This window comes from Botryllus schlosseri, chromosome 11 (genome assembly GCF_051294905.1).
Source record: "Botryllus schlosseri isolate E-star chromosome 11, Bs_hap1, whole genome shotgun sequence".
NCBI classification, from domain to species: Eukaryota; Metazoa; Chordata; class Ascidiacea; order Stolidobranchia; family Styelidae; genus Botryllus; species Botryllus schlosseri.
In genome coordinates, this window is record NC_137246.1 from 11,720,293 (window position 1) to 11,747,455 (window position 27,163).

Sequence of the window (27,163 nt, forward strand, 5' to 3'; positions counted from 1 at the left end):
CTACTGCCAAAGCTATAAAGTAATGAGTGACTTGCACGTAGGAATTTCTCTAAATCTTCAAAGAATATCAAAAATTTGCTCAAATGAAGTTGAAGTCACCTATACTCGGTTGAGCGCGACTGCTGGAGTTTGAGTTTGGCAAGGTTTCTAGAATACGAATTAAGTTTAATCTCCGCGCCCCCCAGGTTGAGAACCCCTGATCTAGTGAGTATAATGTCATCATTAATGCCACCATCACAGATGTAATTTGCCTCCTGGCTGTTTTTGCTGTATCTGTGGTCTGTATATCAGTTTGTTGGCAATCTTCCGTAACGCACTTGACAATGAAACGACTGCGAGAGAAGCAGGAGAATTCAAGGCATTTCGAGATGTAGTTGAAAATTTTCTTGGAAATAAACGAAGCAATGAATATAAACCTGTGGTAAGCAATACAATCGAGATATATGGAAAAATAAATTGGGGCATGTCCCTAAAAACGCATTACCAGCACGTTCACCTTGATTTTATTTGTTCGAATATGGGTGATGTAAGCGAGGAACAGAGCGAATGTTTTAGCAGGAGATGTATAATTTGGAAAGAAGATACTAATGGTGGCAAAGCTGCATCATTTGCGCTCCACAATAGCAGCAGATTTCTCAGTTTATAGACCCAAATCATGCAAAAAACGACACTTCGGAGTTTTTGAAGTGTTCACATCCTTTTATAACCTAGTAGCCAACATTTGTTCATATTCCTTCATTTTGTTAGTGAGTTATTGTACGCCTACGTCCAATAAGGAATTATGCGGATTATTACATGGCAGTTTTGTGTGAAACGAGAAATGAGAAAAAGTGACATTTCTCAAAGACTAGAGACACTTCAGAATAATTTTTTGTATTTTGGTGATTAGCAAAACACAATACATGAAAAATTTTACTCAATTAAAATTTTGCAAGATTGTGTTACAAGGTTTTATTTGTGGTCCATAGTAAGAGAAGATTTCTCATTTCACAGACGCAAGTCACGCAAACAAAACCAGTTCTGACGATTTTTAAAGTGTTTGCATTGTTACTTGATGCATGAGTAAGCTATATTTCTTCATATTATCCTTTTCATAAGCGTATTCTTACGTCCAAAAAATAAGCATTGCTATCAATTCGGAGCAAGTATGAGTAAAATAAAAAATTAGAGAAATTGACATTTCTTCAAAATTTGGGACACTTCAAGAAAACTTTTGGTATTTTGGTAATTAGTTTGGAATACTAAAACATAATACATAAAAAAATTTAGCCAACTAAAACTGTTGCAAAATTTTGTTACACGGTGTTATGATCGAACATTATCACAGAGCGCAAATATGTTCAATTCATTAAAAGGGTGACCATTTCGACCGCTGTGTGGTCCGCACCAGATATCGTTGCTACTATATTTATTATATAATAAAATTAACAATTCGTTTAAACGTCAATATCCATCTAATTTAAGCCAACCGACTGGAAATTGAAACGTATTCCATGGGTCTGCGATTGCTGTCCTGATAATTAGGTGACGGTGGAAACAATCCTACTCGCGTAACATCAGAATTATCAACGACCAACGAGGCTTGGATTACAAACTGCGGCTGTAATTACGGCAGTGTTGGGATGACTCGAGTCATGACTTGACTCGAGTCAGACTCGAGTCACTTTTTCGTATGACTTGACTTGACTCGAGTCACTTTGCTAAAATGACTTGAATTGACTTGACTCGGCGTATCAGAAATCTGAATTGACTCGTGACTCGGAGCAAAATCCCACGAGTCAATTTCAAGTCATCAAGTAATCGGTGTCGATAAAAATCACTGTATCTTACATATGTTCGGACTGTTCGCGCAACGCTGGTGTAACCCGTGAGAGCGACCAATCATTTAATGATCGTGCGTTTTTCTGAGCCTCCATTGTTCTCTCACAAATATATTGATCGCAAACGAAGTTATCGAAGCTTACAGCCTACGTTGTAATTTAATAGCAAAATGTCTATTTCTGTTCTGTGTTCTTAACTTAACCAGACCTCTTGATTTATTGCAATTAAATTCGAAATTAGTTTATATATAGTCCTCAACAATTGGCGCAGGCTCGAATTGTATCATATCAATTTGCAAAAGGGTACTGTATTGCATCTTATCAATTCGTTTCTCTATTCTCTATTTTGGCTAGTAACTATAAACTGAGGCTGTGCAATTACTTACGTATTTTATTAGTTCTACTTATATGCGAGCGATACAGCGCCTTACTTGCGTGTATATTTAACTCTATATTCGTTCATCGGTTCGAAATCAATGACCACTCAATCTGTATTTATGACAGCTAGCAAAATACAATGACGTAATCACGCCTCATTGTGACTTGACTCGTGACTTGAATTGACTTGACTCGACTTGACTCGAGTCACCTCTGAAAATCGAGTGACTTGACTTGACTCGAGTCATGCACCTTCGAAAAAACATTGACTTGATTTGACTCGAGTCAAAATGTGCAATGACTCGAAATGACTCGTGACCCGAAGGTAGTGACTTGATCCCAACACTGAATTACGGACAGCAGTCATGTTGCAACCTGAAGCATTCACCCCCGGGAATATCAAGCATCGATAAGACATATTGGGTAAAACCATTGTTTTCGTCGATTCGTGAAAATTTGCACAATTTTTTTGGGTTACACAATTGTAAATTTTACAATTAAAATAATATAAAATTGACAAGTGTCAACTGCATCAATCGACACCGAAGTCCACAGCTCGAATTCTGAAACGTAGCACAATCGACAACATCTCAATTTTGTTGAATTACACTACTGCGTTTGAAAATTAATTTGCAATGGTCAAAGATGTTTAACTGTTTTTGGATCAATTTTTTTCGCTGAACTCAAATATGCAACCAGTTTTTTTCAATCAGGTCAAGTTTTTTCTTCATGAAATATTAAATTATGCTAGCTTTTTGTCATTATTGTAGATAAAGAACATAATTTATATGGTACCTTAATTGGTCTTGCAGGCTGTCAATTTTTGCAAGATGGTATTTTTATTTGAATTCAAGGTTTTTGCAATGATAGCCGCTTTAAATACTACTAAAATATGATAACACAGATGGAATAAAGCACTTACAACTGACTTAGAAATCATAATTTTGTTAAATGGCGCCCAGCCTAACAGAAGGAGGTAGAAGTTAATATGTGACACTATAGATACGTAAACAATATAAGATACAAATGATTTATGCTGAAAATAAATGTCGCTTCAAAGATTCTCTTCCATGTTTGGAGTTATGTGCGGATCTCTCTTTAAGCACCAATGGCAATCTGTAAACATGTTTACGTCCGTGTATCCTTGATACATTTCTTCCATCTGGCGAAGGTCTTGGCGGAATCTCTCTCGATCCTTGTTCTTCGCTGTAATCACCACAGTTGACTTGAAATTAATCCTAATGAGAACTCCGAAATGCATTTCACAGACATCAGGGCTCCAACAGATTGAAAGCTTTCAAGCAGATCTTTCACCTGTGCTTCGTAATCAGGGCTTCTACGCTTTCCAGGAAAGTTTAAATTACTGCTAGAAAAGCTGTCCATTTTTTTACTGCACCCATGTGTGCAGTGAATCTTCGTCTTTGATCAGTTCACAGATCTGTGGCCTATCAAAGACTCCCCCGATTGTAGCTTCACTTCGGAGATACGGGGAAATTTAATTTGTAGGAACTTGAAGGTTGTGCCATCTTTATCAAGTGCCCAGGTATAGTTTAACTCTTATTCTTTTTATGACGTCACAAATCTTAATCGCATAACGCTGAAATCTGCAGTTATCGAAAATTCAAATGCATTGCCAAAAAACTAGACCTGATTGAAGAAAACGGATAACAGATTTGGATTCAGCATCAAAAAGTACGCTAAGAACCGTCAATACTTTAGTAACATCAAAACACAGCACAATGTTATGATTGCAAAGTGTTTAGTTGTAACAAGTCAGCGTCTGTACATATTCTGCCTTCTGATTCGTTCACTGAAAAATAAATACCTCTGATTAAATAAATATATTCATTATATCTGTCACGTATGCAGACTACGTGGAACGTGAGCTGGAGGTGAAAGTTGTACGTTTACGTCATTATACGTTGTACAAAATAGAAATCGACATTTTGTAAAGAAACCAGGCTTATATTACATTTTGTGGAAAATAACCTGAGCTAGCAGTATAAGTATCAGTTTATTATTATTTTCATCGTTTCAAAACGGCACAAAACTGCGATACAATGAAAAGATAGGAATGTGTGTCGAAACGATTTGGAGTGGCTAGCGTGACGGTAGTGTTAAAACAGGGAATTGGCAATCCAAAAGTACGTCTCATTCATTTTAGATGAATTAAAATAAATCATGAAAACATGGTCGGTGGATATTTCGCAACGAAAAACGTTGTGATTTGACAGATTTTGTCGAATGTTAGTTTATGATGAGAACTCGGGTATATATAGAACTGTTCTTCTACTATATAATCATATGTCCTTACTACACCATCTAATGAGCTTCCATTTTTCTTCAGCACCCCCCATACCGCCCCCTACTTCGCCCCCTGGGCGTTTCCATCCCCTCAAAATCAAAATCGCCCCATGGGGGGCGCTAGAAACAAGGTTAAGAACCACTGAATTACATGGATTTATTCTGCGTGTATGTTTAGGCCATCCAATATGAAATGGAAATGGATGGAAATTCAATTTTCTGACTCGTTTTTGACAGTTTCACCTTGTCTTGAAATCGCTTGTTTTGACGATGTATTAGATTTAAGGGGAATCGCAATCGCTTGTGTCGGGGGAACAATTCAAAATCGTAACATTTGAAGTATGTTTCTCGCTAAATTTTCAAATAATGCGCCGATAGCGTCACAACATTCCTATGCTGTTTGTAACGGGATGGATATGAGAATTGATCTAGGTCTGGTATGTGGCAGTTCTAATCTTTATAACGCTCAGAATTCGCGGCATACTCACTTGAGTGAAAATTCAATGTCAAGTTGTTCCCAGGCACCTTCTTCAACTGATCGCAACACTGAAATGAGAAATAATCTTCAAAATATGAAATACTGTGGTAGCCTATATGATCTGTGCATCCTTGAATCGTACTCTGACGCTTAACGTATTGCATAATATCTAAAACAGTCATGGGGTTTGGAGCGCGTTTGAAGAATCAAAAATATTTAGTTTTTTTCTTGTCCTCCTGAAATGGTATTCAAATTATCCTGTTCGGCTTCACATTGAAAAAATAGGCACTTAACGACTGCGTTACATCATTCTCATTGTTGGATGACATTTCGAGAAGATGCTCGTTCTGGCAGTGATGAATGGGGCTGGAAAGCGAAAGGCGTCAAATCGTTGAGTGCGAATGACTGATTGCTATAGAACTTGAATGTTGGAATCATAATAATTCAATACACTGATATGCTCGAAACCGAGCTAACGTAACCGAGCTAACTAATTTTATGACGGGTAGACTTCCCAAATATCGGGTGCGATACCAGTTTTGCGGTGTATGGAATCCTTTTGAAGTTGTTGTTTTGGTATTCGTGGTGTTATAGACTACGACGTTCATTTTACACTAGATCTATAATCCATACTTTGATTTCTGATCTGTCGACTGAGCACAACCCACGAGCGGCTCCCAATTTTTTTTGACTCATCACCATCTTATCAAACTCAACTTATCTTAATCGCCCACTAAAGACTAGAGCTTATCGGTAACATTACGCTTCTCCTTTTCCGTAGTATTCAGGTAGGTTGTATCCACTTACTCAAGTAGATTTTCTTGTATACTACCTCTACTTCAACACTTCTTTTCGTCCATCCCACACGTCTCTCAAAATCGTCCCCTTTGGTAACTACTGCTCTAGACTTGTAAACCACAGGTTAGATAAACCTAGATAGCATAGATAAACCTCCAAAGCTCAAACTCACAACCCATTGGTGTTTAATGCTACTTGTAAGTTTAGGATACTTTTAAAACTCTTCTCGTGCTGGCTGAAGCGAGATATGGAATAAAATTCGATTCCATTTTGTTGTTAAACTACATTTGATGTAGCCTACTGATATACGTAATCGAATTATATCTATGCTTTAAAGCAGGGGTGGCCAACCTGCGGCCGTAGAAGGAAATTTGTGTGACCGTCGACACGTAATTCAATTAGTAAGTGTTGGCGGTCGTCGACATGCAGATTTAATTTACGAATTTACTCCCGAATTTTTGAGAGATTTTACTTCACTTTGAAACTTTCTTCGCGCGAGGCGCGATTTAATGCGACTTCATTTTTCGATTTTAGTATAGTGGCGCTCTTTGCAATCGGAGCCGCACAGTACAGATGCGAACAGCAGACACAAATGATGCACCACATATTGAAATACCAACTTGGAATCATGTGCTCCTCACGAATAAAATTTGTTTCTGGTATGTTAGTGCGATTTTATTATCTTTCCACTTACCGCCAATCCTGATGGGAGGTCTACAAATAACAGTATACAACTAATAACATGAATATATAATAACAATTGGCCCACCCGAGGATGCATAATTATTTGTACACATGCCCTAAATTTTCGAAAACACTCCCTCATTCAACTCTACCGGTAAATCTGATCACATAGGCTTAGAAAGGATAACTGTTTGATAGTAATATGTGAAAGTACTAATGTTAAGGAAGAAATTCATTCGTGAATCTGAAAAAAGTTTCGTCAGTCAATTCCACTTCTACTTCAAGTAGTGTTAGGCTGTTTTTAAAGGGACTACTTCTACTCGTACTTGAGTAGATGTTTGCGTCGCCTCTACTACTTCTACTTGAGTAGCCTTCTTGACTACTTTGACCACCTAATGCTAATGCCTTTCTATGCCATGCTCATGCAACATTAGGCTTACCATATTTTGGAAATCTAAAAAGAGGACACTTTTTCAGAAATTTTAAACTTGCAAAACCGGAGTAGTATTCTCAAAATCCGGTGAATTTTTCCCACTTTGTGACCGGTTGACTAAAAAAAAAGGTCCTTTTTTCCGCTCAAATCTCAAAATACCGTTTTTCACTCCACATTGCCAGGTGGATGACTAAAAAAAAAGGTCTTCTTTTCGCTCACAGCTAAAATCACCGATTTTCACTCTGAAATACCCGCCGGAGCTTCACTTCTGTGCTAATTTTCAAAAAAGAGGACAAAATCTCAAAAAAAGAGGACAAAAGGGCGTCCTCCGAGGACACTTTCAAAAAAGTCAAAAAAGAGGACGTATATGGTAAGCCTATGCAACATGCTAATGATGCCTTTCGTTAAAGTCGGAAACAATTTCCATTTAACCGCATACAACCGACGAAATCCAAAATACCCCTGGCATGTTCGATGACCTTTACAGACCGGGTCATATAAATGAATATTTTCTATAATATGAAAGGGTACTTACAACCTCACATAGCATTCCAAATCTGATCTCGCTTCTTTTGGTATGTGGTCTTGTTTGAAAATAAACTATGGAATCACTCAATTAGGTGACAACCACCGTTACATAATATAATGATAGAAGTAATATAATATACGTTGCAACAAAACGATCACTCACTCAGTAAAACTTCCAACATAGTATCGAGACCATTTGCTAGCTGCTGAACTTTCATCAATTCTTGTCCTCTCAACACATCATCTTCACCCCAGTAAATCAATGTTACTTTCTTTGAATTGCAGTTGTTGACAAGAGACGAAATCGCATCGTGTGAATATCCACATTCAAAGTCGATTATACATCTGATATATTCGATCTGCGGTAAAAGATAACACTGGGCACCGCAATTCTTGTTGACTTCGATCTGACAGTTGTTTTTGACTAACTTTTGGGCGCTGTATTAAAGAATTACTTCGGTTTGTCACTACCACGTCACGTTTTTGGATGAGGCACCCACCACATTGACCCATATCCACATAAAAGTACCGCTTTTAATATTTTGTGTTGGTTGCATAAAACGTTTCAAGAACCACCGACAAACGAAAGTAACTCAATAGTTTTCAAATAAACATTTGTGCTTCTCATTTGGTTGATTTAAACTGACATTACTTCTGAAGAACAAATACAGTGCGAGTTTTAGGGTACAGATTTATGCTAATAACTCTTAATTTAGTGGATTGTCTCGCTTGATACTCGAGCAATAGTCAGCTTACATATGTAAGCTACAATCTACTCTGGTATCTTTCCCCCATCACCTTCACATATCGGGGGAAACTTTCTCCTTGCTCATCGCTGACTACGCCAATGTTTTCTGGGAAAAGAGCGAGATGGGTTTTTGATCCTTGCATATGTCGCAGATGAGTTCGCTGAAGCTTCTAATGTAGCTTCTGAGCAATTCTATGTCCATGTATTCTCAAGCAATCTCATGACAACACTTTCAAATGATACCCAAGCATTTCTTCCGGATCTGAGATTGACGCACTGAAACGCTAATCTGTGATGAGTTGCAGAATTTATGAACCAACAAATGCACCAGCCACAACTTTTCTAATAACAGGCCAGTAAAGGTCAAAGTGAGGCTATAGACGGAACACTTGCTTTCAATTGATAATTCTTTACCGGATATTTTCATTAGGCCAAACTTTATGCATGGGGCTGGAAAATACTTATTTCTCTCCCAACTATATTAGCTCATGTAAAATATTGCGATCAGCAGATTCAAAGTCAAATCTCAGAGGTCAGTTCCTCATCACCTAGTGCTTTTTTGGATGTCTGCTGTCCAACATACACATATAGCAGTAATACATGCGTGTCTTTGATGTCTGACCACACAGAAAACATAATATTTCGAAGTCGGCACATATATGATCCAATGGAGCTTGTGATATTGCAACAATTCAATGTCTCTGTACGCGAAATCTGTCGTCTCGATAATTTTCGCACAGGCAGGATTATCCAACAAGTGTTTGCCAATTGCAGAATTTATGGCCTTTTGATTGTTTCGGATTGATGCCATAAATTCTGCGATTGGCAAAAACTTGTTGGATAATCCCACCTGTGCGAAAAATTACCGAGAAGACAGATTTCGCGTACTCGGAAAGGGTCGTTCACACTTTCATTTGTGTGCCTTGGAGTGGACTTTTATCAAAGTAGTAATTTGAACACTCTCGTATTCGACATTTCATGCTGGTGACGTCATATGTTGTGATACGATTGTGGATATACAATGTTCTTTTGAATTCTCTACTAGTTGCTGACGATTACCCCTGACGAGTGTCAGCCGAAAATATTCGGGTTCATTTCAATATGAATATACTACTATACTATTCAGTAATATATGATTTAAGTGTGTATTTCTATAAGGTATGGAATAGCAATAAGGCTAAATTCGTGAAAATTTGCATGTTTTGGGCATATCTTGTAGAGCAAAAACTTGACGTGGTAGAAGAAAACCAGTGGCATTTTGGAAATCAGCATACCAGAATTAGCCCATATCAAGTGCAAAATCGAAGTCAACAATTTTTTCGTTCAAAATTGTTGCCCGGTGTAAGAATAATTATTATTATTGTGTATAATAGTTATGCTCATCAATCGCCATTGCCGACTTTAAGCACCGCGGGCTATGATTTGTCAAAAATCACTTTCGGCAAACACATATTACGAGAAATCCAGAATTCCGTAACAGCGGTTGATAACTATAGGCCAGGGAAAATAAATTAGTTTTCTGGAAAGGGACTCGCAATGTACTGCAGAATTCAACGAAAATGGTGTGTCAGATTAGGAGTCACCAAGACACGGCCGCGTGCCGCATGCGGCCCACAAGGTCATGTTTGCGACCCCCGACATGATTTCAGATTTACGAAGAAAGTTTAGTAAAGCTGAAATTGATTTTAGTTGGAAAATATTGTTGTTCTTGTTCGAAATAAAGCTAAAATAGCACTCCTAGATTTATGAGAACACGCGCACCACGCTCGGTTACTCATCCAGTAAAGCTTGATGCTGAGCAATCTCAGGCCATAAATTCTGCCATTAGCAAACATCTGTTGGATAATCCCGCCAGTAAGAAAAATGATCGAGACGACAGATTTCGCGTCGTTGGGAGGGGCCGTTCACACTTTCATTTGTGTGCCTTGGAGTCGACTTTTATCATAAGTCTGTGTTAACAAAAAGAGTTCGTGCATTATCTAAAAAATAGTACATTGAATGCTCTATCATTCGAAATTGCATCCTGGTGACGTCATATATTGTGATACGACTGTTGATATGTTGATATATTCTTTCCAATTCTCTACTAGTTGCTGACGATTACCCCTGACGAGTGACAGCCGAAAATATTCGGTTTCATTTCAATATGAATATACTATTCAATTGTATACTGAAGTTCGTGTACCTTCAAGAAGCTCTTGTAGATCATTAATAAAATATTATTTCTTTTGTGGTAAGCCCGTCGCCCATATTTGAGACCACAGCGTTGTACCGATGTAAATTTTTAAAACGTGGTTGTTAGGCTGTCTGGTCTATTTTATGCGGCCCGCGGCCTCTACGAGATTTGAAGAGCGGCCCACGACCGACTATGAGTTGGCGACCCCTGTGCTAGAGGAGGATGTGTGTTGAAAATATGCAAATAACACCGAATGATAAATACTACCTTCCTTTGCTGACAAGCTTCAACTATATGGCTGAAGTCATCCGTTCTCTGTACCCAGAACATCGAATGGATATTGCCAATATCGGAGATTTTTCTCAAGCGCTTCAGCATTATATTGTAATTATCGACGGAACTTTGACCATTCACAGCAATGTCCAGGATCTCAAACTAAACGGGGAAAGAGAGTGTTTGGTTTCGTGAAGAAACACGAAAATATTACATTTTTTCCTGGAGATTAACTTGGTCGCCGAAACGGTTACTGCATGGGTCGGGAACCAATTTTGTGGAAGGAATCATATTGGTCCTTAAATTGTAATTTCCAAGGACTCCATCAGGCCTGTTGGCTCTTAACGACCGCGCATGTACTAGGATTACCATATGTAGTCTATAGCTAGTGTCTAGGGCAGTGGTTCCCAACCTGGGGGCGCGCGATTTACCTCCAATTTCTCTATATATAGACCGAATTTCATATTTTGTAATTCTCTCATCAACAGTCATAACCTTCCATGCCACCAAACAATCTGTTGAGGTTGCTAGCATCCCGGTTGGATTGTGTGATATGACGATAAAGAGGGCGCGAAATGTTTCACTATCATAAAGGGGAGCGTGTCTGAAAAAGGGCAACTCTAACCGACCATAAGTCAACTCTAAACCGATTATACGTGGGGACGGGTCTTTCGAGAGTCGAGTCGGAAAAATGATCACTTTTGTTTAATGAACACATCAATATTAGCTGTAACATTTCCTAATTCCCCGTATTTAATGAATGCTAGGCTACTTCATCTTTTGCGACTTGTAAAAAGTGTGGCCTCTTTATGGGATCTCATATTACCCGATGGCTGGTTTGCCGCGATAACGGATCTCAGCTCTTATGAAATGATAGATATATTTGTTTCCACTAAAGTAGTATTCACATTACGTGAATTTTAGATATATACGTCTGGGATGGTGCGAATTTCTGAAAGGTTCTGGTTCGTGTGAACGCAACCCTTTTTGAAAGGTTATCTGTAAACTCGAACTTGAACCTATGACGCCACGTGGCGTCATATTGCGAATTCCAACCCTACATTTCAGTAAAGTAACACATTAATGCAGTGGTTCTCAACCGGGGGCCCGCGAATCATTTTCAGGGGGTCTGAGAAACCTCCAAATTTGCAAAATGGTTGATAACCTAATTTGTACTTTCTTTAATTAGAGAAATCGAAAGACAGTTTCGTTTCGTAATTGCAAAAACTTGATAACTGACATAAACAGAACCGCCGTCTGAGATGAAATGTTTTACTGTGCAAACTCATTTAAATTGTCTTATTGCCAACAGCCTACTGATACAAACATATTGCTGTTTAGAGAACTTTTTTGGGGGTTTTGGATTTTTATTTGCATAAATCCATTTTCTCCTGTGATATGCATAACCGCTATTCAAGAATAACTTCCAAGATGAGCTGTTAAATAGAAATGACTATGCTGGAGGTTGTATGTTCACTAAAAATCTGTAAATCAACTTTGATGTCATATGATGTGATCATACCCAAAGGTATAGTCGGAAGCGCGTTACTATTACATTCGCCAACCTATCTTTGAAGAAATGGATTTTCGGCATTCGTTCATATCGACGGCGCGGATTTCCAAGACACGATCCCTTATTTCAAAAAGTTTAGCTACAGCATTAGGTTTGAAAAGACAAGTCTGCCCAATTTCTACATAAATAGTAGGCTATGATGATGCTATTTTCAAAAGTGGGAATATTGTTGCTGTTGATCACTAGCCTAAAATTGATATTTGCACAAGAGAGATGACGGTTGCACGATAATAGAGCTAAATTTGAACTAAAACTTTGAGGGTCCGCGGGGTCCGTGACGGTCCAAAGGGGGTCCGCCAAGACAAAAAAGTTGAGAACCACTGTATTAATGTATATTGACACGATACCTAGCGACGACTCAGGCAATATTATGCCACAATGCTGATCACAAAATGCATCAATTGGGACAATCAAACGCCAAAATAATCCCATAAAATCAATATCTTCCGTCGCTTCACCAACAATTTCGGCCTTAACGGTCTAGGCTGGACCGGAAAATGGACTCGGCGACTGGTGTTGCTCTAGTGGCGAGATAACGCAGTGGTATAATCCGCGGCTGCAACACCAATGGGTGCGGGTTCGAGTCCGACCGAGGTCGACTTCCTAATTCCGATACCTAAGTGCTGGAGGTTTACCTATAGGCTCCTCCTCGTCACCTCATCCGCGTCAGCGGCGTCTTACAAAAGCCTAGAGGTGGGCTGTGCTATAAGTCGGCAGTTACGGAAAATAAGAAGAATATCTGCCTGGTGTAAATGACCATAGTAGTCGACAAACACCATGAATACCCCAAAACAAACAGACAAACAAACTGGGTGTTGCTATATTGATATTGATCAGAGTGTAAAACGGGTTTCTATACTTGCTACCGATATTACCTCATATACAAGTACAGTAGACAACACCCCAATCACACCGATTTGTTTTTATGATACAAAAAACATATCAAATCAAGTGGGATCTCGTATGCCTACTATATTTTTTTGCATTAGACAACGATGTATGCTTAATATAATAAGCAAAGTTCGCTGACTACCTTATACGTGTATTGGATTTTCTTCTTGATGTTGCGTGACTGTGGGTCAAGCACACAGCAGAGAGTCACGAAAAACTGAATATTTCGAGCTAACTTTTGTAACAACTTTTGTACAAAGCAAGCAGAATTTTTGAAATTGGAAACGCTCGATCGTTTAGAGTTGAAATTACTTTTATGATGCCAGCACCAAGCAGAGTTTGGTTCGAAGTTGAAATGTGAAGAATTTGAACTAAAGATGTTATAAAAACGTGACAAATTGTAATAAATGAAAAAGGTTCACAGTGCAGAACCTACTAAGCTTTGTTTGTGAACGCGAAGCTCTAAATTTCAGAAGTTCATACACTGAACGCGAGCGTGAACCTCACGCACAGTCGCACACACCATCCCTAATAGATATGTTCAATTCTCAACCACAAAAAGCGCTATTCGTTATGTCAGAATTTGTTGTTGACTGTTTACTTTATTTCATAAACCTATAGCCTTACTTGAAAGGGGAACCAATCGTAATCGATTACATTGGTGCAAAACTGCAAAAACCACCCGATGTCTGCCGCCTACACACCACCACGAATGTATGTTCCTCTTAAAAAATCACACAGAACATTACAATATAATTTTGTTCGTGATAATCATGCTGCTTGATAATTGCCAGCAACTATTTCTCTGAGGGAAATACGCCACTATCGAAATGCGAACCCGTGTCATAGATTCCGAGCGACTGGATTATCGGGCTAGATGCTCAATTTAATTATAAGAAATACGAAACAATTTTGTAAATCGAATTTGGAGAATCTGACCTGATACTTTTCCAAAGAAGTTTCAATCAGCGACCATTCGATTTTTTCTTCTCCCGTGCAATCGAGCAATATCTTGTTCATCTAAACGCAATATTCATTCCATGAGGCAGGTCATCCAATGTAGTCATTCTCCGTTTCTAATTCCACATGAAGTATAGTTTAGACTCCAAATATAATTTTATGTCGTTATACATACTTCTCATTTCGCGCAAACAGTGATTACTCGGGAAAGTTTTTGCAACTTTTGCAACTTTTGGTACAGCTTCCGGACGCTTCCTAAATACTCAAAAGTTATGGAGTAAGGTGTTTTAAGCTTTTTGGAAGATTTTTATATTGCAACTTTTTGCAACTTTTGTCCATTTTTTTCGTGCAACTTTTTGTAACTTTTTCGATTTTTCATATAACTTTTTGCAACTTATTTCGATTTTTTCATGCAAATCTTTGCAACTTTCTTGCGATTTTTCGTGCAATTAACTTTTTACTGGATATATTTGGCACTATATGTAAAAAGATCGCTTGACTATTTCACGGTCATTTAGATTTGAGGTCCTTTCTGATTTGACGTATATTCAGGCTAGACCACCGAAAATTATATTTTCACAGGGTCAATTTTTTCAGGCTATTGATTTTGTTGAAGTCGCCAACACTGAGTTTTGCAACAGTGCCTTGGATACGGATCGATTCGAGTATCTCACACCCCAATAATTTCAAGGAACTTGTTCATAAATGCAACCTTTTAGTGCGACTTTGTGAAAAATTATTGCAACTTTTCTGAAAAATAAATGCAACTTTCCACGGATTTGACTGCAACAAAAATTTGCCCGAGTGATTACTTTGACCACCTACCAGTGTGTCTCAACCGGGGTGCCGCGGCATATTATGGTGCCGATTGGACTGCTCAGGGGTGCCGCGAGCAAATGTAGAAACCAAGGTCGACGTATAATACTATTATTATTACTGAGATGTAAACTTATAGCAAGGCCCAACTTCCGACCCAGACTTTTTACAATATGCTGCTTATCTTCTCCACATATAGAAAACTTCATTTCACCAATCGCCACAAAGAATATTCAAGTTATCATGCATTGAGATATTGGTTGGTTGGTTGGTTGGTTGATTGAGTAAACCCATCTATTCGCAGATAAAGCGTGGTTATAATGAAGTAAAGTCGAATAATGGATTCTGTAACCACTTAAACTTGAAATTATCCGTATTAGACGCAAAATATTCGTAACTTACCTTGTCCAGGTTCGACTTAGATAACTTCGGCAAATCATCCTGCTTGGCATATAGATGTTGCTGTTCATCATATTCGAAAAATTCCGCATCGAAAAGTGTTCCACAAACTATCACATATGCGAGGGAATGAATCTTTTCGAATACTAACGTGGATTCCTGTTACAAGCAAATGTTGGTGGTTACGTGATAATCTACCAAACACAAAAATTGTTGTGACAGCTTACTCTTAGATAGACAGTTATACACGTTTAAGCGATAACCACGACTATTGAATGTCGCATCACTAATTGAAAAAAAAACACTTATTACAGCGCGTACCCATTCCCGAGAACCATTGTTGTAAACATTTACTACAAGGGTTCCGAACCTTTGTATGGTTGCGACCCCACTCTCAATTCGACGTGCTGATTACTAAACAGTGGTCAGCACCTTCGCCCAAACCTACTCAGGCCTATGTTATGAAGATGATGACAATGTGCGCAGTGATAGCAATTATGTAATTATGAACTCGCCAACCTCTGTCTATCAATCCTATAGCAAATTATATAGGTATTTTGGAAGGATTTATATCCATATTTATCGAAGTAGTCAAGTAGTGCTACGTGAAATACAGATATAGATCTATAAGTTATCCGTCCGCGTCGAACGTGTGTGTCTGTATTCTGTTAGCACACATTACTACAAGTCACTACACTCACTTGCACTTTTCCTGGAAGGAGAAATTCCAGTCTTATAAATTTCTATGCATCCGACACTTTAATCTTCATAACGGTGGCCAGACACCAACCTTTCGTTATAGCAGGGTTGTAACCAAGTGCAATTTTGACTCCAGTCAAGTCGAGCCATTTTCAATTCATCCCCGAGTCAGGTCTTAGTGCAAGTCAAGACGTGCTATGGGTTGAGTCAGAGTCACAGTGTCGAGACTCGAGTCCCAGTTCAAATCATAGTGTTTATCATCATCATCATCATTGGTTTATTAGCAATTTTATCAGTTCAATACACCACAAAAAATGCGATACAATGAAAAGACAGGAAGATGTCGAAGCGACAAGGAGCAGTCTATGGAATCTGACACCCACCTTGGCCTAGGCGATCTAAAGAGGAGGCATGCACACTGAATGAAAGTAAAGAAGATAGTATAGAAAAAAGAAAGCGACAATAAATAGGGCGGCATGTCATGGGAAGCGAGATCGATAGGTCAGTCGTGGTCCGGTAATCTTGAGGATGGACTGTATTTATTTAGTAGTAATTGCTTGTATTTCGACTTGAATGTGGACATGCTCGTCGACTGTCGGTACTGTTCAGTATCAAGTTCAAGTCAGGTTCTAATCACTTCTATGAAACTCTCGGGTAATATCGGAGACTTCGGATTCATAATATATAGGCTACTCATATTCTCTCTCTAAACATGTTTATTTTAACAGATAAATTGCAGTGTCTTGGCCTATTTTTCAATTATCGGTCCTGATATACTTACGAGACTTGAATAAGTCAATTAAATGCAATGCAGTTTATTGCTACAATTTTCATCATTTCATTAGACCTACACCACAAGATGGCGATACAATGAAAGAGAGGAAGGTGTCGAAACGACTTGGAGTAGTCTTCGAAATCAGACACCCACCTGGCCTCTAGGCGATGTAAAAAAGGCGACATGCACACTGAATGAAGAGTAAAAGAAGATAATATAAAATGAAAGGTGACAAAAAAGGTGGCGTGTGTCAGAAGGCGAGATCGATATGTCAGGTCGTGGTCCGGTAAACTGGAGGATGAACTAGTATTTATTCAGTCGAAATTGTTTGTACTACGACCTGAGTGTGGACATGCTCGAGGACTGTCAGATAGCCGGCGAGATACTGCTCCACAAATCAGGTCCGACATATTTGATAGATTTTTTTTGTCTACCATATCGTAGTTGGACGACGTGGACGCGCGTACGTGTCGTACTTATGCACTTTTGATACCGAGGCGAAGAAGTTATTCAAGCTATAGGGGCAGTGGCCGCAGTGGAACTGATACATAAACTTGGCATTATTATTAATATTAGTATGGTAAAAGGTGATAGTGGCGCTTATCTCCCGTAGGGTCTGGTGCGCCACGGCCTGTAATTACCTTCTGGTATTTACCTTTGCAATGTAATTCATCCTCGGCTATACACGGAACAAAAATTAAAGGATTATACGAAATGATATCACGAATTCAGCAGCGGGGGTTAATATAGCTCGGACCAAGGGGTTATAAGTTGTGAATGGGATGTCATGATTAGGCTACGGCATGACTCAATGAGAAAGGACCGTTGAAATTACTTAGCAAAGACGCGCAAGCAAGATATAAGGGTCGTTACTGCCGCAGTATTCCCGAACTGTATTTATTTTATTACGGGTACCCGCCCAAAGAAAAAATGCGCATAATTTATAGAAATAGACATTTCGGCGTCAGCCATTGCCTCGCCACAACACACCAAGACTTATGAAGTTTTAGTCAACACTCCGCGAAGGGTGTTGCGAAAAAGATCGCCCCGAAGATACATACTCATGTGCCTTAAATTTTGGATGACACCAGCACCCTCAACTCTGCGCCGATAAATCTGATCACGTGAGCTGAGAGAAGATCAAAATTGATAGCAATGTATGCAACCGCTAATTATTGACAAAATTCAGTTATGCATTTTCGCGAATGGCGCTACTAGATCACAAACACACACTCTCTCTCTCTCTCTCTCTCTCTCTCTCTCTCTCTCTCTCTCTCTCTCTCTCTCTCTCTCTCTCTCTCTCTCTCTCTGTCACACACACACACGCACGCACGCAAATACTAGTGTGGAGCATATCGACAAATTCTCTGGCCTTACTTCGATTCTGTTTTTTAAAGCTCTGGTCCGACTCCGGCCGTCTCCTAGTCCGAATTCTAGAAATTACCGTTATCCGCTCTGAAAAAACTCCAACAATAATAATATTCTACTCACAGGATGAGTAGTGTTATCAACTGAAATTGGCGCCGTCCAATCAGAGAAGGCCACGTCGCCTTAATTGCCACGCCTACATTGCCACATCATCCGCCCATTGCCGCACCTATGGGACGCCCCCTGCCACATCATCCACCCATTGCCGCACCTATAGCACACCCATTGCCACATCACCTGCGCAACATCATCAGCCACGCCTATAGTGCCACATCATCCATTGCCACATCATCACCGCATTGATTGCCGCATCTATATGGCGCACAGCATCAACCAGCGCGATGTCGATTGCTGCACCTATGTCACTCATTGTCACGTCAAAACTTACCTTAGCTAGAATCGAACCTGGTTTGGTTGGGTATAATTTCACGTCGCTCACCACCAGGCTATTGAGCAAACTAGCCGTATTGAGCTGTTTTGAGAATATAACCGCCGATTCTCTCTTAAATTCCGAGACAACACCTTTTTCGAGTTATTACACATAAATGTAAGACTATGTTCGTGTGTACTATAACACCTGTGTCATCATTAATTAGTCAATGATTTCGGGGAATTCTGCAATGTCTCCTAACACTTTACTCAGTCTCATTGAAATAGCATTGTATAGTGTATCAGTTCATTTTATTTCGAAAAAATAGCATATCAATGATATCGTTGATCGTTATTGCGTCGATTCGCGTGCTGAAATCCTCCAGATCGGTTGATGTTTCGAGGTACACCGCTTTGCTGCCATCCGACACTGCGATCCGAGTTCTTTCGTTCGATCTGACCGTTTTGTTTGATGTAGCGATCACTGGCTTGTAGTATATACGATACGAGCGGAAGGTCGGGATTAGGAACAACTACGCTGGGGGAATAGATGACAAATTCATCAGATGGATTCAGAGGTTGATAATGCTCGATCCCGTCGCGAGTATACGTAACGACCAAACCTCCTTCATGCTTCAGAGTGGCTCGATATTTCTGAATGGCCCCGCTTGTGGAATGTACAAAGAGTTGATCCGAGGTCAATTCTGCTCCATTCGAGGCTTCGATACGTAATTTTGTGATGTCATTAAAAAGATACAAGTCTTTTCTATAGGGCCCCTGGGCCAGAATAGTATCTCCACGGATTGCTAGACTCATTCTTTGAAAAGAAATATCAAACATAAGTACAACAGTCATCACGCAATTCCACCTCGCCATCAAATTTAGTCGAGCCTCTTCTTATATTAGGTGTCGCATAACAGACATTACGAATATATTGCAACCCCTTCCGCTTGATGAGAAAAGGACACGCAGGATAAAACTTTGCATGCTCGAACCAGGGATCATCGCACGGTAACCAATTTTGAAACAGCCCTCCGCACGAGAAACACTTTAAATGATCCTTATAGCCCAAATAGAACAATCCGCAGTCTGCGAGCTCGGGTCCGGAGGTATTGATATTATCCGGCCATCGCATGAATGTGCTTAGTCTACGAGCATAGCGTGTCATGTTATAGAAAACTGGATCATTCAGCGGGGAGACAGTTACATCTCTATGCTTCGCATAGCATTCATAAATCTTTTCCCCTCTGTTATTTATCATAGCTTGGTACTGTTCAATGGGACCCATCCGCGTATTGCCATTTTTATTTATTTTTGCACGGCCTTGCCGCTTGTGAGTGATCTCTTTCCTCCTAGCTCACTCAACTAGGGAGGGGAGAGGTGTAACCGCTCGGATCCGGAGGCTGGGTGATCTCCGGTTAAGAGAGCACGCCGGCGGGAAAAAGAGGAACCATGATTATTATTCGTATTTCGGCTGCGCTGGCTTTTGTACTTGGCTGCTGCTTATGAGTAATACATACTGTGAGTTTGCATTCGGTGGAACCTCTCATTTCAGTCTCGAACCTGAAAGACAGTGGCATCATCTTCTGTGAGGTATATAGCTTGTTAGAGGAACAAAAGACAGAACGGCCACAATAGCTTCAACCCGCAGTGGCATAGCGTTTTAAAATAAGAGATAAATTATAGCATAGACATGGGTTTAGCTATAGATTTTATTCACTATCGGAAATGTTATGATAACGCATCAGTACACTAGCTATTAAAATCACATATCTAAAAGCAGCAGCTTATGGACTTGTAAAATCGGCATAATCTCAGTAGTTAGATGCTTGCCCTCGCAATTTACCGCCTTTATGGCATGAGTAAAGCTAGCTAAAGATTTAGCTTCAAGACGCTGTGGCGTAGCGAATTTTATTTAAATCAGCGACTTGCTTTCGATTTATACAGGCGATAGTGGCTACATATTACCATCGTCTAGCAAGAACCAGGAATTTGTATTGAGTGACTTCGCTCCTACAGCAAACGCAACTTAAATTATTACGGCGTTACTGAACATCGAGTAATAAGCGGCACTAGGCAGGCTACCCTTAATACGAATTTGCATTTTGCTGGCATAATCTATGCTATAGTTGAGCGACTTTGATACGACCTCAGCACACTTCTTTGATATAGTTATAGCTGCACAACGATCTAGACTTGAACGTCGGCGTCTGGTACATATGTGATGTTATAGCTTCAACCCATAGCGTTTTAGGAGATAAATTATAGCATAGACATAGGTTATAGATTTTATTCACTATCGGAAAAGCATCAGTGCACTAGCTATTTAAATCACGCATCTAAAAGCAGCAGCTTATGGACTACTGGCTTCATATTATCATCATCTAGCAGGAGCCTATTAGGGAATTCGTATTGAGTGACTTCGCTCCTATAGCCCCGGCAAACGCAGCTTACATTAATACGGCGTTACTGAACATCGAGTAATAAGCGGCGCTAGGCAGGCTACACTTAATACGAATTTGCATTTTGCGGGTACAATCTATGCTATAGTTGAGCGACTTGAAATGATACGACCTTGGCATACTTCTTCGATATACATGTAGCTGCGCAACGACGTAGGCTTGAACACCGGCGTCTGGAACAGCTGCGATGTCGGTGATCTGAAATGTTAAGATATAGCTTCAACCCGCAGTGGCATAGCGTTTTAAAATAAGAGATAAATTATAGCATAGACATAGGTTTAGCTATAGATTTTATTCACTATCGGAAATGTTATGATAACGCATCAGTACACTAGCTATTAAAATCACATATCTAAAAGCAGCAGCTTATGGACTTGTAAAATCGACATAATATCAGTAGTTAGATGCTTGCTACAACTCGCAATTTACCGCCTTTATGGCATGACTAAAGCTAGCTAAAGATTTAGCTTCAAGTATTGGATCTAATTTTATGCGACTTCGGCTATATTGCCGGTTAACATTATAGCCGCGCACAGAACTCATTATTATATTATAGCTATACGCGGTACGCTGTCGATTTTCAATATAGTCAAGAAATGAAATAGCCCACCTTTAGTGTTGCGTAATCTGCCTTGTCATTATATGCTTGTAACTAGTTCCGGGCTTGCGGTGCTAGTCTTCTTGCCTGCATGAAATAGGATGTTTTAGCTTCAAACTCAACGCATTAGCATGCCGAATTTGTAACCACAGCGAGATTCGAGTATTAAGCGAGGCTAGATAGTCTACCCTTAACAGAGAACTTGCATATACATTCAAATTTATGCGACTTCGGCTACATTGCCGGTTAACATTATAGCCGCGCACAGAACTCATTATTACGTTATTAGCTATTGGAGAAATCTCAACGTAATTCAATCTGCGTGCACAATCCACGTAAGCTAATGCTGCATCGAGAAATTATAGCTACATTTAGTTTAAATTGACACGAAAATACATTGATCTTACCTTGTCTGCGATGGCTGCCTCGCTGCGCACATCACAATACTTGTAACAGAAATGCGAAGTTTTCAGAATGCGAATTGCTTTACGTCGGAACTAAACATTCTAATTCGGATCGCCAACGCGGCATTTTCTTGGAAACGCAACTTTATTTATAATGTTCTAATTCACTTTGTCGATGTGGCGCAACTTTTTGGAATCGTAAGCAACTGTATTCGTGGCACATTTACACGCGTCAATTTCTTGGAATAGTATTCAGCAATATGCGCGTGAGCTTTCGCGTCATTGTAGACATTTATGGTGGCGATATCTGCATTATCAAGTTGCATTCGCAGAATTCCTCAAAATCATTGAGTAATTAATGATGACACAGGTGTTATAGTACACACGAACATAGTCTTACATTTATGTGTTATTATTCGAAAAAGGTGTTGTCTCGGAATTTAAAAGAGAATCGGCGGTTATATTCTCAAAACAGCTCAATACGGCTAGTTTGCTCAATAGTCTGGTGGTGAGCGACGTGAAATTATACCCAACGAAACCAGGTTCGATTCTAGCTAAGGTAAGTTTTGACGTGGCAATGAGTGACATAGGTGCAGCAATCGACATCGCGCGGGTTGATGCTGTGCAGCGTATAGATGCGGCAATCAATGTGGTGATGATGTGGCAATGGATGATGTGGCACTATAGGCGTGGCACTTGATGATGTTGCGCAGGTGATGTGGCAATGGATGCGGCGGATGATGTGGCAAGGGGTGTCCTATAGGTGCGGCAATGGGCGGATGATGTGGCAATGTAGGCGTGGCAATTAAGGCGACGTGGCCTTCTCTGATTGGACGGCGCCAATTTCAGGTGATAACACTACTAGGATGGTATTGAATATTGATTGAAACAATGCAAACAGGAAATTAAAATCTCAGAGATCAAACCCAGCCGTTATCAACTTGGACTTAGCATGTGGCTTATTTCCATGAACGTTTCACTTTAACTATATTTAGAGAGGATGGAAGAGGGTAAGGCTGTCATGTTCTCAGTAAAAAGTACTGATCCGGCTCCGATCCGACTTCGGCCGTATCAGAAAAGCTATTGATCTGGCTCCGGCCAAAAATGAGCAAATCCGACCGGATATCCGATCTAGCTCCGGTCCATGCTCCACCCTAGCACATACACACACACACACACACACACTCACACACACACACACACACACACACACACACACATACTTATACCAATAAAACCGTCAATTTAAGTAGCGGAAAAGGCCCGTAGTTAAAGCGGTCTGTGTCTGCGGGAGTGTTCATATAGGTAGCCTAAAGTTCATTTATTCGTAACAGTCCATACGCAGAGCCGACGCCTCATCAGGACTAAAACAAATGGAGCATAAAAATATGCCAGTTAATATCGTCGTAGCCAGCAGGTTAGAGCAGGGGTCGGCAACTCAAAACGGGTCGCGGGCCAATTTTCAAAATTCGTAGAGGCAGCGGGCCGCATGACTTCAATGTTGAGATAAAGATAGGCAGCGCCGTTTTTGTTTTGTTTTGTGGTATTCATGGTGTTTGTCGACTACTATGGTCATTTACACCAGGCCGATATTCTTCATTATTTTCCTAACTGCCGACTTATAGCACGGCCCACCTCTAGGCTTTTTGTAAGACACCGCTTACGCGGATGAGGTGGCGAGGAGGAGCCTAGGTAAACCTCCAACACTCCTCTGAAGTCGACCTCGGTCGGACTCGAACCCGCACCCATTGGTGTTGCAGCCGCGGATTATACCACTGCGCTATCTCGCCACAGGCAGCGCCGTTAAACAACCACGTTTTGATAACTCTACGTCAGTACAACGCTGTGCTCTCTAACATGGGCGACGGGCATTGTTACCACAAAAGAAATAATTTTATTGAAGAAATACAAATACAACAACAAATATCATAATCATCACTTTCATTCTATTTTGAACAATGATCTATGCGCACGATACCTGACAACTCTTTTCAGCAACTAAAACAGGGGTGGCCAACCTTTTTGCTATTGGCGTCTCCATTTCGATTACTTATATGTAGCTTACTGCATACTGCATAGTCGTGATAAACTAATTGGAGGCCAAATATCCACGTTAACTGTTCTTGTCCATGTCCAATTGTCCGTGGCCATTAAACTCCAGACTGCTTACTTTTATCGGCTTACTATGGGCACGAAAATCGTGAATAGTCATGTTTTGAATAGCTAGAGGGATTCGTTTTCTAGTCGCGCGAAGAGCGAAATTTTTTTCATATTCATGTGCGAATTTCGTCATTAATATTAGCATAGTTTCACATATTACTATCATCTAATGTTTATCCTTTCTCAGCCCATGTGCTCAGATTCACCGGGAGAGTCAATTTGAGGATTTTCAAATGCAAATGCAAAATGCAAAATTTCAAATCAGGTCGCGGGCCGCAAAATTTGACCTCGCGGGCCGCGTGTTGGTGACCCCTGGGTTAGAGTCACTGTTTAGTAGTTTATTACTGTACCGAAGCAGGCTATTGTAATTTTGCCAATCTTATTGTCATCGAATAAAGGTATATTACTATGATAGGGCCCCTTGTGAACTGTCATATTATATTGCATATATGGACTGTAGCAGGCCACGGCTATTTGAAAGTGTACACGTTCGTTACAATGCACGATATATAAATATCGTATCATGGTTAAAATTCGTAGCTTTGGTGTTCGTTTACCTAATACTTGGCAGAAATGAGATGATGGCGTAACAAATTCTAAAAAATGAATATATTTTAATGTAGTGAAATAAAAAATAAAACGAACGGACATCTGCGATGGAAATGTTAACATTGAATTTCCACCATTAGCATCGTGACCTTATTATATTGAAATATTCTTGACATCCAACCTTGATGTTGAACTGCCCTGCGAAAACACGACCGCTTATCTTGATGACATCTTCCTCGTTTCTCAATTCAAATTCCCATCCTCCGGCAGGGAGCCAGGCAACCTGAATATTGTTCAGATGATAAGCGTGAGATAGTATATTGCGTCTGTCATCGACTAAATAACGTGATGTCTTGTCGCAGAGCAGCATAGAGTAGCATAGATTCCAAAACATCACCATAAAAAAGACATTTATAAAAATGGTCTAGAAACAGAAGCGAAGCATCAAACGGATTCATTGTTTTCCAACGGCGTCATCGATTTAAAGGTACTGATACCGAATTACCGATACTAACAATATTTATTTAGTAGATATACGCAAAACACAGCCAGTCAAAACACAGCAGCATCCACCCTACACCAGTACCAGTCCAGTCCCATGTCCGGGTATTCTGCGTAAATACGTAGCAAAATCTTGATGCGTATCAATACCACATCTATCAGAACGCGACTAAATCCATAGGATCGAACTGACTTCCCAATCCATATGTCCAGATAGCGATTTAATCCGACGGTGCCCAAGAAGTGAACGGAGTGCTATTGGCGAAAGATTGTTGTCACGTAGATCTACTTCGTCTACCTGAAAAAATGGGGATAATGTTTGAAATGTGGAGAAGACGAAAATATGAAAGTGAATCACAGATGAAGTCATCGACATTAATTACAAATTCATTGAAACTACGTCTATTTACTATAATGTAGGCCAGGGGCGGGCAACATACGGCCCGCGGGCCGGATCCGGCTCGCGACGGGATTTTGTCCGGCCCGCGGACAGTTTCCCGTCTTAGTTGATAATGTGACCCGCCGCCCGGTGTCCGGTCAATACTGAGAAAAACATTACCGATAATGGACACCACCGCGAATGAAATGTATGCAATGCAGGCATCTTATGCATATATACAGACCGTGTGCATGTGAACGACCGCTTTGCCACATTAGGTGTCGATTCTCAGATACAAATTTATCGACAACGCCTTCTCAATTAGTTACATTCTTGGCATTTCTGGCCGTTCTCGGTAATGGTTTTCTCGGAATTGGTATATAACCTGTTTTTCTCGATTTTGGTATAGAACCTCCGCGGCCCTAGTCTGCCGAGTAAGTATAGAGCTAGAAGACTTCCATTATCGGCATTTACGGTTCTATACCAATACCGAGAATGGACATTACACAGAATGCGTGCGAGAGTGGAGCTTATACGCGTAAGATCGTAGAAGCGAGAAGACTTGCATTATCGACTTTCACGATGTACTCAACCCAATTGATATCTTGGTAAAGTTGGAGTACTGGGCTTATCGAACGCCTTAAAATCTTTAAGGTTTGCACCATGTGTTGATTGATCAGGGAGAAGCAGACATGGCGGCGCCTGTATGACAATGGTGTTCTCAAATCCACATTGTCTTCATCATTATCGGCGAGAAATGACTTTGAAATGACATTGCTGTCGTTACAATACATTCATTACATGCGATTTATTCCTTGTATATGTAGATTGTAGATACATGGGCGAATAATGTATCGATTCAGCTTTCCGGCCCGCCAAGTACTTAATTTTCCTACATCCGGCCCGCCGACTGGAGAAGTTGCCCGCCCCTGATGTAGGCGGATCTTTCATATAACTTATACAAAGCGTCATATTATCTATCGTGGTATCATAAAGCTCACCCGTGAGACTAGAAAAATATGCATCGCTGCGTGACAGGAAGTGAATTTGATACTTAAAAGTGCCGTGGACCCAATTTACACCCCACACGCCATGGCGGAAATCTGATAAATACCAGACATGGGTTAATCGTGTTTAGTAATCGTAGTCGATTACGACGATTTCAGCATTTCGAGTAATCGTACTCTCACTCGATTGCATTCGAAAAAACTCCGAAGTAATCGTGATAGATCATTTCACATACCTAATCGATTTCTTTGTAAAAGAACGATTGCTTTTTACTTCTACAAGGACTATGACATAAACTGACCAGTGAACTGATCATCCGTGAATAAGTATTAATAGTACGATGTTATACCATGTTATTGATATCAGAAACGTCGGTTTGCAAACTCCATTGCTCATTATTACATCACAAGTATTAACTTTGCTCATCGATGTGTAACAAAGTATTTACATGTATTAAATCATAGTGTCCTATATTGTGTCGACACAAGCAAATCTCACGGCTCGGTGAAATTGGTTTACGTCACGATTTCCATTTGGCTACAGGCAATTTGACGGTAATTTTTGACCGGCTT

General features: G+C 40.1%; 1 protein-coding gene across 2 annotated transcripts; it reads right to left on the minus strand.

The window, feature by feature from the left end:
- Positions 1–2,617: 2,617 nt before the first annotated feature.
- Positions 2,618–25,556, minus strand: LOC145450134 (uncharacterized). 2 transcript variants are annotated; one of them, XM_080328625.1, is made up of 8 exons: positions 25,398–25,550; positions 24,885–24,986; positions 15,263–15,418; positions 14,024–14,104; positions 10,615–10,782; positions 7,587–7,782; positions 4,991–5,048; positions 2,618–4,008 (listed from the first exon to the last, which is right to left on the minus strand). In XM_080328625.1, the coding sequence occupies exons 1-8, from the start codon at positions 25,407–25,409 to the stop codon at positions 3,972–3,974; spliced, it is 810 nt and encodes a 269-aa protein (XP_080184751.1). In that variant the 5' UTR covers positions 25,410–25,550; the 3' UTR covers positions 2,618–3,971. The 2 variants fall into 2 exon arrangements, with proteins under 2 accessions (XP_080184751.1, XP_080184752.1); XM_080328626.1 differs by lacking the exon at positions 10,615–10,782 and having other exon boundaries at positions 25,398–25,556.
- Positions 25,557–27,163: the final 1,607 nt, after the last annotated feature.

What these genes read in the sequence shown, in the direction of transcription:
- LOC145450134 (XM_080328625.1), bottom strand. An exon ending in CTAAGTCGAACCTGGACAAG is followed by an intron (nt 14,105 to 15,262) that starts GTAAGTTACGAA and finishes TATTGCGTTTAG; the next exon opens with ATGAACAAGATATTGCTCGA. An exon ending in TATGTTGGAAGTTTTACTGA is followed by an intron (nt 5,049 to 7,586) that starts GTGAGTGATCGT and finishes TTCTCATTTCAG; the next exon opens with TGTTGCGATCAGTTGAAGAA.